General features: G+C 45.4%; 1 protein-coding gene across 2 annotated transcripts in view; it reads left to right on the plus strand.

The window, feature by feature from the left end:
• LOC119647415 (CCR4-NOT transcription complex subunit 7) overlaps nucleotides 1-16,688 on the plus strand; it is a 31,366-nt gene continuing 14,678 nt past the window's right edge. Inside the window, exons 1-3 of one of the 2 annotated variants that reach the window (XM_038048296.1) lie at nucleotides 1-164; nucleotides 407-772; nucleotides 1,165-1,514. In XM_038048296.1, coding sequence (XP_037904224.1) covers nucleotides 761-772; nucleotides 1,165-1,514 — 362 coding nt within the window. In that variant the 5' untranslated portion in view covers nucleotides 1-164; nucleotides 407-760. The remainder of the gene's footprint in view (nucleotides 165-406; nucleotides 773-1,164; nucleotides 1,515-16,688) is intronic. The other variant, XM_038048297.1, reaches the window with a different exon arrangement.

Below are 16,688 nucleotides of genomic sequence, written 5' to 3' on the forward strand. Positions count from 1 at the left end.
ACGAAGAAGAAGAAGTGGAAACAAAAATCTAATGAAAGTGGGCAGGTTGAAGTGGAGAATCTTTGTCCCCGGAAAAGTAGCGTTAAGAACGCGACAAGTTCGGTACTAACGACGCTAGAACACCTTCCAATTATCTCCTAATCCGCTCCTCATGAAAATGACGGGTAAGTTCCCCGCGAAAATGTGAATCTTGTCGCCAAAAAGTTAGAATTTCGCAACTCTCAAGAACCAAGCGACTTCTCCCATTTTTGACATTTCACATTGTGAATGGTCGAGAATTTTTCGTTGGAGGCCACCAAAACACAATCATTTTGGTTACAACGAGCCGTTCGGCACGCTTTGGCGGCAAGATTCGCTTAGCGGATTGTGCTGATATTCCACTAATGTCGGGTTTTGTTCTGCACAGAGCCAGCCGACGACTACAATTGATCTGGATTTACAATACAATCACGAAACGCTGCGCACCGTCAGGCCCCGCAAACTTATATTTTCAGTATTCGGCTATAATCTTCCTATTTCCTTACGTACCGCGGCGGTCGGAACGATATTTTCTTCCGCGAAGACCGCTTCCTTGGGCTAATTCGCATTACGACTTTCGCGACACGCAAATTTTGCCGCTCCAACGCAGTAGTTCACTTTGGAAACTTCTTGCAGAAATCAGACAATTTGCCGCCCCTGACCAAACCGGGTAGATTTCTGGGCGCGAAGGCACAGTGGCTGACATCGGTGATTTAACTGATGTAAGTTGGAAAATCGGTACATGAGGCATATTGTGAGTAGTTGAGTTTATATTGGCTCCAAACATTGATTGGCAATCTCGAGACGTTGGAGTTGAGGAGGAGCACGATTGGTCCAGGGAAGGGTGAGACCCCGTCGATTGTCGAGTGCAAGGCGCAGATTTATCCATTGAAGTTTCAGCTAAAGCGCGATCTTTTGAGGCTCCTACAACAGTTTTCCAGCAATTGTAGCATGTCTAGCGCTGGAGCAATCGGCGGGACATCTCATCCATGCCACCCTTGCAGCGACGTGCACCACCATTTCCCACAGAAACCCACAAAATTTAAATTTCGCAAATTGTTTCAAAATGTTTGGAGCTGACGCTTTTAAGCTTATGCATTTCGTCAGAAAATGTCTTACTACATCGCATTCATGGAACCTTTACAGGCGATGCCTTCGGCAGTTAGCGGCGGACACGCGTCGCACACAACAAACATCCCCAGCAATGAAGAGTGCGGCATCCGCGATGTGTGGAAACACAATTTAGAAGAGGAGTTTCGCACAATTCGACAAGTCGTACAGAAATATCACTATGTGGCTATGGACACGGAGTTTCCGGGTGTCGTGGCGCGACCGGTGGGTGAATTTCGCTCTACGGCCGACTACCAATATCAACTGTTGCGCTGCAATGTCGATCTGCTGCGAATCATTCAACTCGGACTAACGTTCATGGATGAGGATGGCAAAACACCGCCGGGATATTCCACTTGGCAATTCAATTTCAAGTTTAGCTTGGCGTAAGTAGCAATTGGATGTTATCTTTAGGTTAAGCCGCTTTGAGGAGAATCCAAAAAGGAGATTTCACTTTCGTTTTTACAATTAATTCTGTGATAATAAGGACTTTCAGAGCAGAACAGGTCTAACACGCAATTAACACACCGAACGACCGTTTGTCGGCTGATACACGGCTCACCTGCAAAATTTTCATTTCTCTCATTTATGATATTCCTATTACACCTGGAATGTTGCACTTTGGATCGCCTTAGGTTAGCTAGACCCAGTGGAAGAATTGGTCGAAATAAAGTGTATTAACGCGCTCCAAAGCCTAGTTCCATATTGAACTGTTGGGTTTTGGGGATTATTGAACATTCCGCTTGGCTGTCTTTTTGCTTCCCTATTGGAACGGCTATGCTCTTCCCAATCAGATGCTAGCACATCATTCGAGCACAGAGCTTGTCGTGTGGTCAGTTGGATTTGAACTGATCGGCAACGCACATCTAATCAGATCGAACACATCGCAAACGAATGCACTTGAACTTCGGTAACGTGGCAAATCTCGAGAAGTATAGGTTAGGGAGGAAGTTTTTTATTCTGCTAGCCAGGGAGACAAGTATCACAAAAGTGGTGGAAAGTCTTCCGCCAGCCCCTTGAAAGTCGAACGTTCGACTCCTGATCTATCGCGACGAGCAGTTTAAGAGGTAGGAAGGACATTTCACCTTGAACGAAATTACTTGTCATCGGAACAGGCCGATAAGGACTACTCCAAACAGAAGGGGAATCATTACGGCTGTCAATGTGCTCAAGCGGGACATTTTTTTTACAGGGTAGGTGAATGCATTTAGGCACACATTGTTGGATTCCCGGTTCGATATGTCGTCGGACTACCAACTAAACACCTCCCCATCGTTAGAGAGCTAGCCTGGAACCGTTTGTCACATTACTTCGGACTTATCCCCTAACTCTTCCGCCTTGCGGAGCCTTCATATCAGGTAATTCTTTTGACCAACGGCAGGGGAGAGGAGGAAGGGAACTGTCAGTTCAAATAACCCCCTGCCATCCGGCTCCTTCACCGGTCGAACTCTATCTTCTTAGCAACGAGAAGGACCCGAACGTAATGGGCAACTCGGCTCCATCTGTCATCACTCCTCAGCATCTCTTCGACGATGTTGTCTGGAGAGAGATCCCCTGTGTTTAAATAGAGGTGCTGACGAGCCCCATCCCACCTTCCACAAGAAAAAAAGTGTGATGGGCGTCGTCCACAACTCCATTGCAAAACACAATCCAGAGATCGCGCCTTTCCAATCTTGTGCAGATAAGACTGAAAACCTCCATGCCCACTTAAAAAAAAGTCAGTCTCATCATGCTTACGATTCCATGCCATGCACCTCAGTTGCCGATGAACCGCGCAGTCCATCTGCCTCTAGTTTCATTTTGCCGTTCTTCACGAGCAACCACTTCCCTTGCGCTTGTATATGGTTTGATGCTCCTTAGCAAGAACAACGGGGATCACTCCCGCGATCACCATCGGGGCCGGTTCATAGGCAGTGCGGTAAACAGACGCCACCCGCAAAGCTCCCTGTCTCTGTACCTGCGCGACACGTTTACTATATACCTCCTTGCCAAGAGCGTCAGCTGCGCCATGGACCAGGACAAACGGCGTTAAACTCATCAGGAGACGTCGCCTGCTAGACGTAGTATATCAAATGTTTGCCATTAGCCTACTTAACGCCGAAACTCTAGCTGCAGCCTTGTTCGCTGCTGCTTTGATTTGCTCCAAAAAAGCTCATCTTTGAGTCAAGAGTAGCCAAGGCAATTTACCGCTGGTTTTGACTCGATATTTGGGGGTGCAGGGTCGGAATTCTCTTTTTAGCCAGGATGACTACTTCGATTTTTCCCAGTGCAAGGTTGAAACCATAAGTAGTCATCCATCCGCTTACCCGTCGCATCAATATGCCGAGTCTGCTTTGCGCCTGTTCAACAGTGCGTCCAGCAACAAGCACTCCGACATAATCTGCATAGCCGACCAGGAGCGACTCTTTTGGCATGTCAAGTTTAAATAGACTATCATAGGTAGCGTTCCAGAGGTCCGGCCATAGGATGCATCCCTGTGCTACCCTCGACGTGGCCTCCATCCTCCTCTGATCCCCTAATATTTCACAGAGCAGGAAGCGGTTCCTCAGATAGTCCCTCAATATCCGGGTTAGTTGGGCACGTGGAAAGTGTGTGCCTAGAATGTCTTTCCATCTTCCAGAATTAAAGGCGTCTGACGTCAAGCGTTACGAGTTCGGTGGTTAAGTGCCTTCGCTCGTTGAACGGCTCCACGATTTGCATGACAACATTAACTGTGTTTCTCCCTGCTCTACAACCAAACGTATCGCTTCAGCGAGTCTACTTCTGATGAGCTTTTCGAGCACTTTTCCAACAGTGTCAAGCATACATAATGGGCGGTACGAAGACGGCAACTCAGGGTCGTCTTTCCCTTTGTGGATCAGCGCAAGCTTCGCCACCTTCCAACGAGCAGGGAAAGTGGCCTCTGTCAGGCAAGCGTTGAATGCGCCGAGCAGTAGATCTGGCCGGTGTTGGAATACCAGTTTGCATACCTCTGCTAGAATGCCATCGGGTCCTGGAGTCTTCTTGCTTTTCATAGAGACAACTGCCTGTTCCAACTCTTTTATAGAGAAATGTGGACAGTCCTCTGCACTCTTCGCATCGACGTCATCATCCAATGCGGAGGGAATAGTGCCCTTACAATGCAGTCCATCTGCTCGGCCTCAAGTGAACAGGGTTTCCGCGGCACCCCGATTTTTCGGGTTACCAGTTTGTAACCGAGTCCTCACGGGTTCCCATTCACCTCGTCGATCAAATCCTGCCAGCGGCGAGCTTTGCTCTTGTTTGCGCTGCGGAGTCTCATTTTGGCTGATTTATATTCCGTCACTATGCTACATTCCTCCTCCCAGTCGCTTAGACTTTGTGTTAAGTGGCAGAGCCTGTGACACTCCTTCCATAGAAGATTTGCCACATCGCAAGGCTTATCAGGTGCATAACTGAATTTACAACAGTGTCGGCTGCAGCGTTTATGTCCACCACTTTGAAGGCAATGTATTGTGGTCGCTTGCCGAAAAGTCTTCCAAAACTCGCCACCACGTCCACCAGCGACACCACTGATTCCGATGCGAAGGTTGCGTCTGGAATGCTTCCCTCACAGCCCGGGCGCCGGAACGATGGGATGGATCCGGTGTTTAGAACTACCAGTCCTGTTCTCGCCGCCATTTCCAGAATTCGTTTCCCTCTGGAATCTGTGTGAGGCATGCCCCATTCAAGCGCCCTAGCATTGAAGTCGCAGCCGACCAGGATCTGCCCATCTGTGCCTAAGATAGTTTCCTGCAAAGCATCAACTCCGCGTCGAAAGTCCGGCATCGTCGCATTCGGCGTAAGATAGACACTAAACACCGAATCCAGACAAAGCTGGCCCCTCGGCCTTGGATAAGAACTCTAAAGAAGGTGCCGTCCCGAACCGAGATGGCGGGGGGTAAGGGTGCCATGAAACTGGGTCCTTGTTTTGGTACTGCTCACTGATGAGTACTAAATCAGCCGTGGTCTCCGCAGCGAACTTCGCTAGCAACTCGTGAGCGGTTGCACTTCAGTGTATATTGATTTGTTGGATGCGAATCATGTTGACCGCGTCCTAGCTCTTTCCAATTCTGTCAGGTCTCCGACAGGTTGCAGATGTGTGCCCATAATCCAAATATTTGTAACATTTGATTGGGGCGGCCCGGATTCGTATCCTACACACTACCCAACCGATCCTTATTTTCCCGCTGTTTAGAAGCTTCCTCGCCACAGCGGGTTTTTGGCCTCGGGAGTTCGCAGAGGTGATACCAATCCGGGCATTGGTTACCTCCGGACATTCGCGTTTGGAGGCCTCTTCTACCTCGTTCTTTTCTGTGAAGCAGTCAACGTCTCGGATTTCCAGAAAACGCGTGGGCACCAGGCTGGAAACCAAAGCTTTTTCTGCCAGAAGCCCCTTGATTGCTTCACAGAACGTAACTTTATTTATCGACTAGTACTCAATCACCCTTCGTTTTACGAATGAAAGACACTTCTGCTCTGTTATCTTCGGGTTTAATCTTGAATTTCACTAAGGACTTCCGCAAAAGTCTTGCCTTCCGTCGGCTTAATAAGCAGAGCTGGCGGTCTAGACGTCCCTCGTCTCCCCAACTTTTCTTTTAGTGCTCCGTCCTTAATTTTAGGCAGAGGTTTTCCTGATTCCTCCATCGACGTCGAAAAGGAGTTGTCGACGGCTCCGGGGAGTTCGAGTGTGTCCCGGCGTGTATCGGCCAGCAGCAGTTCGGTCTTCACCGAAAAACTTTCTCGAGGCTACTACCTAGGACGAAGGCATTATGCCAGCTAGGCGGTCAGAACTACTTGCTCGGGCACCTCGGGGATGCCACTCCCCGTATCGTAAGCGACCCGTTAAAGATCGTTGATGATCCCTGAGGGTGCTCAAGCAGGACATAGCCGCTCCCCACGTCGCAAATATTGTAGCTAAAATTATCTTGTAACGCATTAAATAACAACTCAAGCTTCATTGACAGAGGGTAGACTGCGCTCCCCTCTGAGCCCTCCTGCACACACACACCAACGTCCTTCGGTTCATGTTAAAACAGAACTCGGAATTCAGATCGCATCTACTTTTCAGAAGTTTCAAGAACGATTTTTTTTTTTTTTTTTTTCGTTCTTTATGGTTGAAAGTAGAAATCTTAGGAAGGTTGCAGCATTGTGTGGGATTGTCACCCCCACACCAGAGTATTTATTTACATAAATGTTAATCAAAACGATAAATATTACAAAGCAGACAAATCAGAACTATACATAGTATAGCCATAAGTTCTGTCAGTCAAACAAATCTTTATTTCTCACGAAGTAATAAACCACATCATTCGAAAAGTGTACGCTAGCACCTATGCAGGCCTGAAGTCTGAGAGGCCATGCATCAATTGCATGGGTATGAAGCGGCATTTCTCATTTCCCTAACTTAGCCCAAAAGGCTGTAGTCCAGAGGATTCAAATCTGGCCTGCCTGAGTCTCATTCATCTGCAGTTATTAAGTCAGGAACATGCGCCGCTAACCACTGCTGAATTATCTTGACTTTGTAAGCGGGGGCCGAGTCCTGCTGGAAACACTACGGCTTTCCAGCGAATAGAGATTCAGTCAATAGTCAACTAAAACCAAAGGAGATTCAGCGAGGAATCAGACGCACGGCTCCGTCAACTCGACTGCCGGAAATCAAAATGGGTGCATCGCGCGCCTCCTGCTGGTTGGTACTCAAGGCAAAGTAACCCGCTTGACCATGCCTCCGACGTTGATGCTATAATGGTGTGGGCCTCACTCAAGGACTTCGAAGGGGCCCTTGTAAGATGCCTGCAGTGGCTTCCGAGAGGCGTCCGTCCTAATTAGAACATATGTGCAGGATTTGAGATCCCCGGGCACATCAGCCACGGTTTTCGCGTGGTTGGTGAGTTGGCTTCAGCTTTGGCATTGCGTCCTTGAGCAGGCGCAACAGACCAGTAGCGTTGAGTTCCGACCTGATGTTGAGAACAGGGTCGCTGGGGAGTCTCAGGTTCTCCCCGTATATCATTTCCGTGGGACTTGCAGAAAATTCTTTTCGATTGGCTGTTCGGAAGCCAAGTAAAACCAGTGACAGGACCTATGACCAAGAAGGGTCGTCTTGAGCCATTATAAACGCCTCCTGTGCTCGAGCATCCCGTTGGACTGCGGGTGGTACGCGGTTGTCCGGTGGTGTTTAAAGCCGAGAAGTGCGCTTAATTCTCAGAAAAGGAAGGACTCAAACTTCGTTCCCTGCTCGGTGATTATAATTACCGGTACACTAAAGCGTGGAATTCTAGACAGGCAAAATTCTGCAGTAATGTCTTTCGAGGTATCGCCCCAGGTCACCGCGTGAGCGTATCGATGATTGTGAGGCAACACCTGAAACCGTGCGAGCCGCGCTGTATAATTCATCAAATATTGGTTTATTTGATTTTTTCTCGACCGCTGTCGGATCTACAATAATTGAAAGCATGAATTACGTTATGAGTGTAAAAACTTAGATACAAGCGAAAATAAACGGAATTGGATTTCCTTAAAAATATGATTGTGAGAACTCTCGAACATTGCGGCCCATCAAGAGCCGTTAGGCTATTAACAGTTGGAGCTGGAGGTTGTTGGTTGGTCTTCAGAAGTCGTTTGCGGTGTGGTCCTCTTACGACAAATCTACGAATTGTTGCTATACATGTCGCTGATGACAGATCGCTAGCTAATTCGAGATGAAAGGCTTTCGTTGCCATACACATGAAAACCACAATATACGCCTTCGTAGTTTTTATATCTCGGCCGCTGCTCTATTTAATGATGATGGGTCCAGCAGAGTTGAACTCGTTGTGGAGGGAGGTGGCCCATTAATTGATTGCTCGGTCTGGCTGTTACTCTGCAACAGGGCATGCAAGTCTACAATGTTTGCTTGGCAATGGAATCCATTTGGAATCCAGAAACGTTGCAGTACTGTATTCAATACTGATTGTAACCCATCGTGCAGTGTTTTAAGGTGGATGTTGCGAATGATCAATTTGGCTAATGCTGCTTTCGGAATAATTACTTGATGTTTAGTCTCTCCTGGGAGATGTGCGTTGTGTAATCTTCCTCCAACTCTGATTATCCCGTCGGCATTCCACCAGGAATTGAGGTTATGGATAGGACTGCTTCTAGCTACTACATGTTTACGTATTATGCATCTTGCTTCAGCTTCCTTTAAATTCTGGCAGCTTAATGGTCCTACCGGCCTATGTTGCGGATTTCGTGTGTTGTAAATGAATCGTTGAATAAATGCTGTCACTTTGTGTAACGGAATTGACGATGAGTACAGGAACAATAACATAATTCTGGTTTCGACAGTGGCTCACTTGCTACTAATGCTCTCGAGCAATATTCATTAGTAATAGTGCTTTCTTTTTCTGGCGCTAATGGAGCGACTGCGGGTTCGTTAAGCTTTGCTTCGCTAAGCCATCCCACCATAGTGGAGGCGGAATCTACTTCTCGAATAAAAACGAGAAGTGGGCTTTTCCTTTGGGACAATATGCAACGGTTTTTCAAGTCGAAATTTATACGATTCTAAGGGCGGCAAACTGAGTGATTGACGAGCGGTTGAAGGGCAGGCGCATCGCAATCTGCAGGGACAGCCAAGCTGCATTGAGGGCATTGAGTAGTACTTTGATCACCTCGAAATGTCGCTAGGCGGCATTCCTCTGGATGCTTGATCGGCAGGATTATCAGGTGTCGAGGTTTGGTTCCATTGGCTGGGTGTTGATTCCTGCTGAATTATACTCACTCGGTTAACAACAAAGACCTTCCAATTCGTTGCTGGTTTTTGTAGCCAGGATAGTACTACTGTTGACTCGGTGCAGTAGGTTGGTATTTCGTTCCATCCGAGAGCCTTCTTTAGTTTGTTCGTAGTCTCCACAAGTAACAGCGCTGCACAAATCAACTAGAGCAATGAAAGTTTTTGTATGGTTATCTTTCCCGTAATGATACAAGGTTGCAGCCAACCTAATGGATCGTATAACTTGCCTACGTATGACAAAACAACGTTTTATAATGATTCGTTCCTCAGAAGGCTGTACTTAAATGAGAATTTATCCTGTGTCGGATGCCATTGAATTCCCAGTGTCCGGACTTCCTCAGCCAATGCGAGCGGTTGTTGTATTTCACGATCTTCAGGTAGTATCGTATCAAGAAGCCCTTGGTGATTAGGTTCATTAAGATTAGATTCCCTTGGATATAAAAGGTAGTTGCCTAGAATTTGTAGAATGATTTTTGAATTTGCTCGACTCGGAACAATGTTTAACTCTGCCTGCAGATGTATCAACTCCTCAAGATCATCTGCTCCAGTGAACAGGTTGTCAACGTAGAAATCTCGTTTTATAATTTCTGCAGCTTCTGGATGGGTGACCTGTTCATCTTCTGCAGCGTTTTGCAGAGTCCGGATGGCTAAGAACGGAGAGCACGTCATTCCATATGTCACGGTGGTAAATCTAAAATATTGAATAGGTTTGTTCGGATGACCACTCCACAAAATGCGTTGGAATTCTCTGTCAGGTTTATGTACCCTGATTTATCGGTCGTCTACTTACAGTACGAGCTCTACGGCACGGAGCCGAATCGTCCTGAAACATTACTTCGTCAAAGTGCTCATGCAGTGCTTCTACCCTCTGAACAACGCAATCTTGGATAATTTTTTTGAACTATTCTGCATTGAGATCGCCGTTTAAAAACGAAAAACTGCAACTTCCTTTGGATGTTATGCATCCCCACATCATTACTGAGAGAGAGAATAACGTGCAGTTCGTACAACACACTGGGTGTCAAATCTCTCTCCTTTTCTTCTTCGCGCTGGGGACGGTCTATCAGATTCCATCAAATTGTATTTCGACTCATCAGAGAACACAGCTCGCCTCCAATCGTCCACAGCCCAGTCACGTCGTTCCAATGCCCAATCCAGCCTTTTTTCCAGCCTTCGTTAAAATCGGATTTTTGCTGGTCTTCGAGCTCTGAGTCCTCATTCAATCATCGCTGCACCTTCTCACACTGACTGACAAATTTTCCCCTTCCAGTAATTCAGTAAGTAATTGAGGAGCAGTAACAAATCTATCTCGCAATAACCGCCTGGCCCGGGGAGTAATCACCTGCTTCCTCCCGCCCCCTTGATTTCGTCCCAGATTGCCATCTCTGGCATACTTTTTAAAAAAATTTCGAATATTTGCCTCAGAACAATTGATTTTTCTCCCTATTTCCCTATTACTATAAACCAGAATACGGGCCTTTTCCTCAATACAACTTTTTCCTTCCTAACATTTTGTTCACACAAAATTAGGGGTTTCACTATTTCTCCTTGTAAATCTCTAAGCAAACTGATACTGAACTAAATCTGAATATGACAATCCTTAACGCCAATATTTAACTTTAAATCCCAAAATAGACAACGTTAGGCAAGACTAAATGTTGTCTAGACGTAATTAAAAAGGTGGAATAATAAGTGTTGAGTGCGAGCATTCTTTTGTCGGGCACGGTATTCTGGATGTTGAGCCGAACATTGGGAATTCCGTAAATGTATATTTGGAGTTTGTCCTCAGGCCTGAAGAGCTGTATCGTCCTTCTGGGCCTTGGCGATTGCGGGAAAATCTAGCGTGGCGGGGATCTTGACCTCTGCAATACGTGACAAAGCGTCAGCCACAACATTATCTTTTCCAGACACGTGTTGCATGTCGGAAGTGGATTAGGTGATAAAGCGCAAGTGCCGAAGTCTTAAAGCAAAAGTGTCTGGCTTATAGCCCGTGAACACTGACCGGCCTGCCTTCAAGGGAATACCGGAAATATTTAATTGCGAAGTACGCAGCAAAAGTTCGGGTCTACCCCAACTTCAAAGGAACAGGTCACATGGAGCTATCTTCGCAGACTTCTTACTACCCTATAGACCCATAGGTTCATATCGGCATGGTCGTATAGCTATTTGAAGTAGTCCTTTTTACTCTTTCGAATAGCTTCTTTTAAGCGGCCACGCAGCTGCCTGCGGTTTCCCCGTCTCTGGTAAAGTCTTCTTGCCCGGAAACTTGTAGCTCGCAAACCTACGATTTCGTTGTTCTATCAGTAGTTGTACTGTCTACTGGGGAGCAGTCGCCTTATGAGCATGGTAGTAGCGCTGATTCCGTCATCCATCGAGTGATTTGGGTGACTTTTTTTTCTGGCTTACCCATCCAAGGATATGTCAGTCTTGATGAACCAAAGGGTTGAGCATCTGCTCTTACTCGGCAAGTATAGCACTGGGTGAAGCATAGCAAATTGTTGAGTTCGGGTTCCGCGTTCATTCTCCTGAGAATGTCAGCGTATGAACCTTCTCGCTTGAAGATGATAACATCCGGTCTTATCTTCCTCCAAGCTTTCTTTTTTCGAGATGTCACCTTTCTCCACGCTTTCACATATTCCTTGAGAAATCCTCCGGAACGGGTACACTGATGGATACCGTTCTAGTCCCTCCAACAGGCTTGGTAAGATTAGATGTCACAGTTGCTAAGGTTCCCACTGCTACTGAGGCACTGTGGTCGTTGGATGTCGACGACCGGGAGCTCGTTTGCATATTCCCAAAAATCGCCATTTCCGGCCTTTCCCCTTCTCATTGCCAATTTTTATCCACGGGTGGTTGTTTTGTTCCCACGTACCGGACCTGCGCATAAACATGCCCACCCACACACATCTCCAAATGCTTGCATGTGCATACACATAATACACCTACTGAAGATTCATTTATATGAGCAATCGATCTCGCCTTGTCGGATAATCCCTCACCAACTTCACGGCCTCTTTTTCCTTGGGGATTGTACTGGCTCTGCTGTCTTCTGGCTGGACGCCAGCAACTCTTCCATAATGCGCCCGCCAGCAACACCTCTTTTTTCGTCGTCTGGTTTTAAATTAGACTTCATATTTTGGTTTCACGAGTAATCTAGGAAAAAATATCCACCCTAGCTAATCTACCAGAGTACCGGTTTTAATTGAAACTGAAGATGTCCAAAGAATTCAAAGTTGGCATACTAGAGGCCAAGCTCTCCCTTGGCTACAAAACTCTCGATATATACTGTCCCGCCTTCGCTTGGGATTAGATTATAATACAGGAAACATGCCCTCCATCTCCCGTCACATTGACTTACACTTAAAACCTGACTAGCAGGCATGGTTGAACGAAACTACTCCCAGGCTTTCCCTGTACACTCTTATAATAATAGCTCTTCCTTGGCTACAAAACTCATCATCCAAACTCTGCCGAGAAGCGAATAAACTTACCTCGTGACATCGGAGGAAGGGGCATGGTTTACGTTGCGGCACAACCCGGCCAACAGCACGCCAAGTCGACTCGGTGCGCGCTTATTTTTACAGCAAAGAGCAGGGGAGTCCCTTGCATGCGGCTGTCTGTAAGGCAGACTGTGGGCTGACTCCACACTTGAAGGATCGATCTTTCAATCCTCTGAGTGGGGTCGAATCGGACCAAGAACGGATCGTTGTCGTAAGCAATGCACGGTAAATACGTGAATTGTCTTTGGCAATCATTTGTCGAACATATTCCACCATTCATAACAAGCCTGACATACTGTTAGTTGACGAGACGGGTCGCTCTGCATATATCATATAATTGATGTTGCTGTCCCCCATAACAGCAACATCGAACGGAAATACGTGGAGAAGAAGGTGAACTTTGCTTTGAGCCAATGGCTCGAAAAATCAAAGAAATTTGGCGTCTCAAGCGGGTGGTTGTAGTTCCCATAACATTGTCAGCTACGGGTATTTTACCTAAACCCCCCATTGTATTGTACCTAAATCTCTTGATGTCCTGGGACTTTCGCACAGTCTGATTCAAACCATGCAGAAGTACACCATTCTGTATACGTGCTCAATATTGTGGGGAGTTCTCGACGAATTCTCCCATTGACTTACCGTCGGCCACTACCACCAGCGCCCCTGTAGTTTTTAAGTAGGTAGGATTATCCGAGCCTAAATGCTTGGCACTTCGTGCTAGTATTAGGTAAAATCCGGCATCTACCGAGATTGTGATAACTCGGAAATAATAATGGTTGACGCGACAACCCATATTGGATTAGGGCCTTGACGTGTGTTAGAGCGCTTCATTCACGTACACTTCAGAATTACACTACCCTATAGGACACAATGTGGCCTGTATTGTGCTCGCCCGAGATTATTACCCTGATTTGACTCAGGTACTCATTTACAGCTGGGTCGACTGGTATCCGACGTCACCAGTGAGATTCGAATCGCGACCTTCCGTACGATAGCCTTGGGCTCTAACCACGCAACTATCCAGACACACACTGTACACTCTTGGTCCGTCAGAAAACAGAAGCCCTATGAAGACTTGCCCTATTATGCAACCTTGATCTGAACCATAGTCGGATCTCTTGCTCTCCTACGCCGTTCAAGAATAACTCGACTTTTTATACTTTGAATACTCTAACGGCCTCTTCGAAAATGATTGCGTATCAAAAGGAACGCTTCCTTCCAATTGTGATTAACTTTGAATCTGTTGTCAGGTCTATGCTGCGCCAATTGTTATGTTCATTCTCTACAAATCGGTGTTTGCAATTTCCTATTGTACAAAAGCCATTTTTTCCAGGTTTCTATGATTAAAGAGTTTGTATTTTGTAATCTAAGAACCCAACAATGAAAAGCTGACCATCTTATCTCCTTTAATGAAGCTTTTACTATGATTTGGAATCCTTCTTTCGGCTTCACATCAGTATTCTGTGTTTACTGTGTTAATTTATGAGGTTGTTGTACATGAAATCGCCGATTTGGCAATCAAGTGAATTTAATTGCGATTTTGCTGTATCAAACTACCACTAATTGGCGCTTTTGGTGTCGGGTAATGAAGTATTAATACTCCTACATTTAATCAAGGAGTCATTTCAGTTTTGACCATCGTTGTGATAACAGTGAATAAAAAGGAGAAAAGGGTGGAAAAGAGCCAAGAACGTATACTTTTTAAGGTTTTGTGTAAAACAAAACCTTATTAAAATCGATTCAATGTCTGTCTGTCTGTCTGTCTGTCACACGCATTTTTCTCAAAAACGGCTAAACCGATCCAAACAAAATTTGGTGGACAGATGGGAACTATGAAATCCCACGCATACAGCGAGTGGCATAAATTTAGGTGGAGTTTAAAGGGGGCTCCCCATACATGCAAAGGGGGGATTCAAAATTTTTTTTCACCGGATTTAGTTGTGTAGGGTATCAAATGAAAGGTCTCGATTTTTACTTTCCGAAACTGATATTAGTTTTGGCATAAATTGCAAAGTGCGTAAGTAATGAGTCAAAATGTACGCACTTGAAATGAGACAGGACTCATTTTCGGAAACTACCCAACCTAAAAATCCGGAAAAAATCAGGGTGGTGCGCCTAGATGAAATCTAGGCCTCAAAATATGTCCCATCCCGGTATCTGCTCAAATAAACTTAGTAATAGTATATTACTACTTTTTAGAAATTTACTAGAAAACCCCCCTTAAATTCATCCTAGGACTTTGGAATTTTATACCAGCATAGAGGACAATATTCTGTGTATACTTGCAAAATTTCGTAGAAATCTGGCAATTAACGCCAAAGTTATAGCAGTTCAAACTTAGCAATTTCGCGCGAGTTTACTGCTTCCAAAGCCATGCAAATCAGATGCTGACGTCATAATTACCCGGAATAATTGACATTCGGGTGAAATATTAAAGTCGCATTTATGAAGAATCTACTTATTTGCAGCACTTTTTAAGATTTTGTGTAAAACACTTATGTGAAATCTAATCTTCGAGAGATGTCCTATTCCGGTATCTGCTCAAAAAGATTACTAATAGTATATTATCAACTTTTAGAAATTGACTAAAAAACTCCCCTTAAGTTCATGCTAAGTGTACTAAATTTTGCACCGACATAGAGGACAACTTCGTGCATACACATGCCAGGTTTCATGAAAATCCAACTATTAGTGGGAAAGTTATAGCAGTTCAAACTTATCAATTTCGTGCTAATTAACAGCATTCTAAGCCATACAAATAAGATGCTGACGTCATAATTAACGAGAATAATTGAAATTCGAGTGAAATATTAAAATTCTATTCAAGAAGAATCTAATTCTCCCTAGCCCTTTTTTATATTTGATGTTGGTTAAATTGTTTTCATTCGCTAATAATATTAAACTGAGAGCGTGAAGCGTATGAGGTTGATCATTATCAACACAGGGCTTTCCATCAAATGATTTATTTAAATCGCTTTCTAGAAAATAGAGGGCAATGGAATTTTTAGCTATATTACACGGAGCTGTCGTGCACTCGTCGCTTCTCACGTCTTTTTCTTTTTCTTCAGCCTTCAGTTCACAAGCGGGGTCGGCTCGTGATGATCGGTTTCGTCATTTTATTTTATCAAATGCCTGATCAGGATGTAATCGCGAGACCTTTAAATCCCCATCCAGCGTACCAAGCCACCATTGTGTTGGCCGGCCTTTTGGTTGCTTACCATTGCTTTCGATGTTCTGATCAATACTGGTTGTTGAATTCTCGTTAGCGTGAATTGCGTGACCACACCATCGAAAACGCCTCTCTTGCAGTTTTTCCACGATCGATGCAAACCCATATCGATCGCGGATATTCTCATTTCAGACGTAATCAAAACGTGTCACGCCACCAGTGCAATGCAACATCTTCGTCCCCATTACCGCAAGACGCCGTTCATTGTCCTTTATAGTCGGCCAACACTCAGAACTATAGAGAGTGGCAGACGGACGACATTGCAGTAAATTTTAGATTTGGGACGTGCGCTGATATGTCGATCACAAAGAACACCAGTTGGAGAATGCCACTTCATCCAGGTTGCGTTAATGTGTGAAATAATTTCATTACGCAGTTCTCCATTGGCAGCCTCGAGATATTTAAATCGCTGAGTTCTGGCAATGGCAGTAACCTGCCCCTCGAGATATTTAAATCGCTGAGTTTTGGCAATGTCGGTAACCTGCCCTTCGAAATATTTAAATTGCTCAGTTCTGGCAATGGCAGTAACCTGCCCAGAACTGAACGATTTCAATATCTCGGGTCAATGCTAAAAGCCAATGGAGAACTACGTTATGCTCCTCACATAGGGAAACACAAAACCTTTTATACCTGAAGCGTCAAGCTTCCGGTTTCCCAACTTGTTCTGTATTAGTTCAAACTCGGTCGCGGAGGCGACCAAGAACATTAACAGCGCATTTGGAGCTAATACGGTAACCGAATGAACCACACGGCGGTGGTTCGAAAAATTCCGGTCAGGTGATGTAAACCTTGAAAGTGAGCCACGTGGACATCCAGGACTATCGATTGACAACGACGAGCTGCGTTTGCTAGTCGAATCCGACACATGTCAATCTGTGAGATACATTACAGAGGAGCTGGGCGTACAACTTCGAAAGGTGAAAAACTCGACAAACGCATGCCCTTACGGAAAAAAACATGGCGCTTCGAATGGAAAATTGCAGGTCTTTACTCTTCTGTAACAGAAGTGATCTCTGTTTGCATAGAATAGTGACATGTGATGAAAGTCCTGGGGGTTTAACGTGAG

This window comes from Hermetia illucens, chromosome 2 (assembly GCF_905115235.1).
Source record: "Hermetia illucens chromosome 2, iHerIll2.2.curated.20191125, whole genome shotgun sequence".
NCBI classification, from domain to species: Eukaryota; Metazoa; Arthropoda; class Insecta; order Diptera; family Stratiomyidae; genus Hermetia; species Hermetia illucens.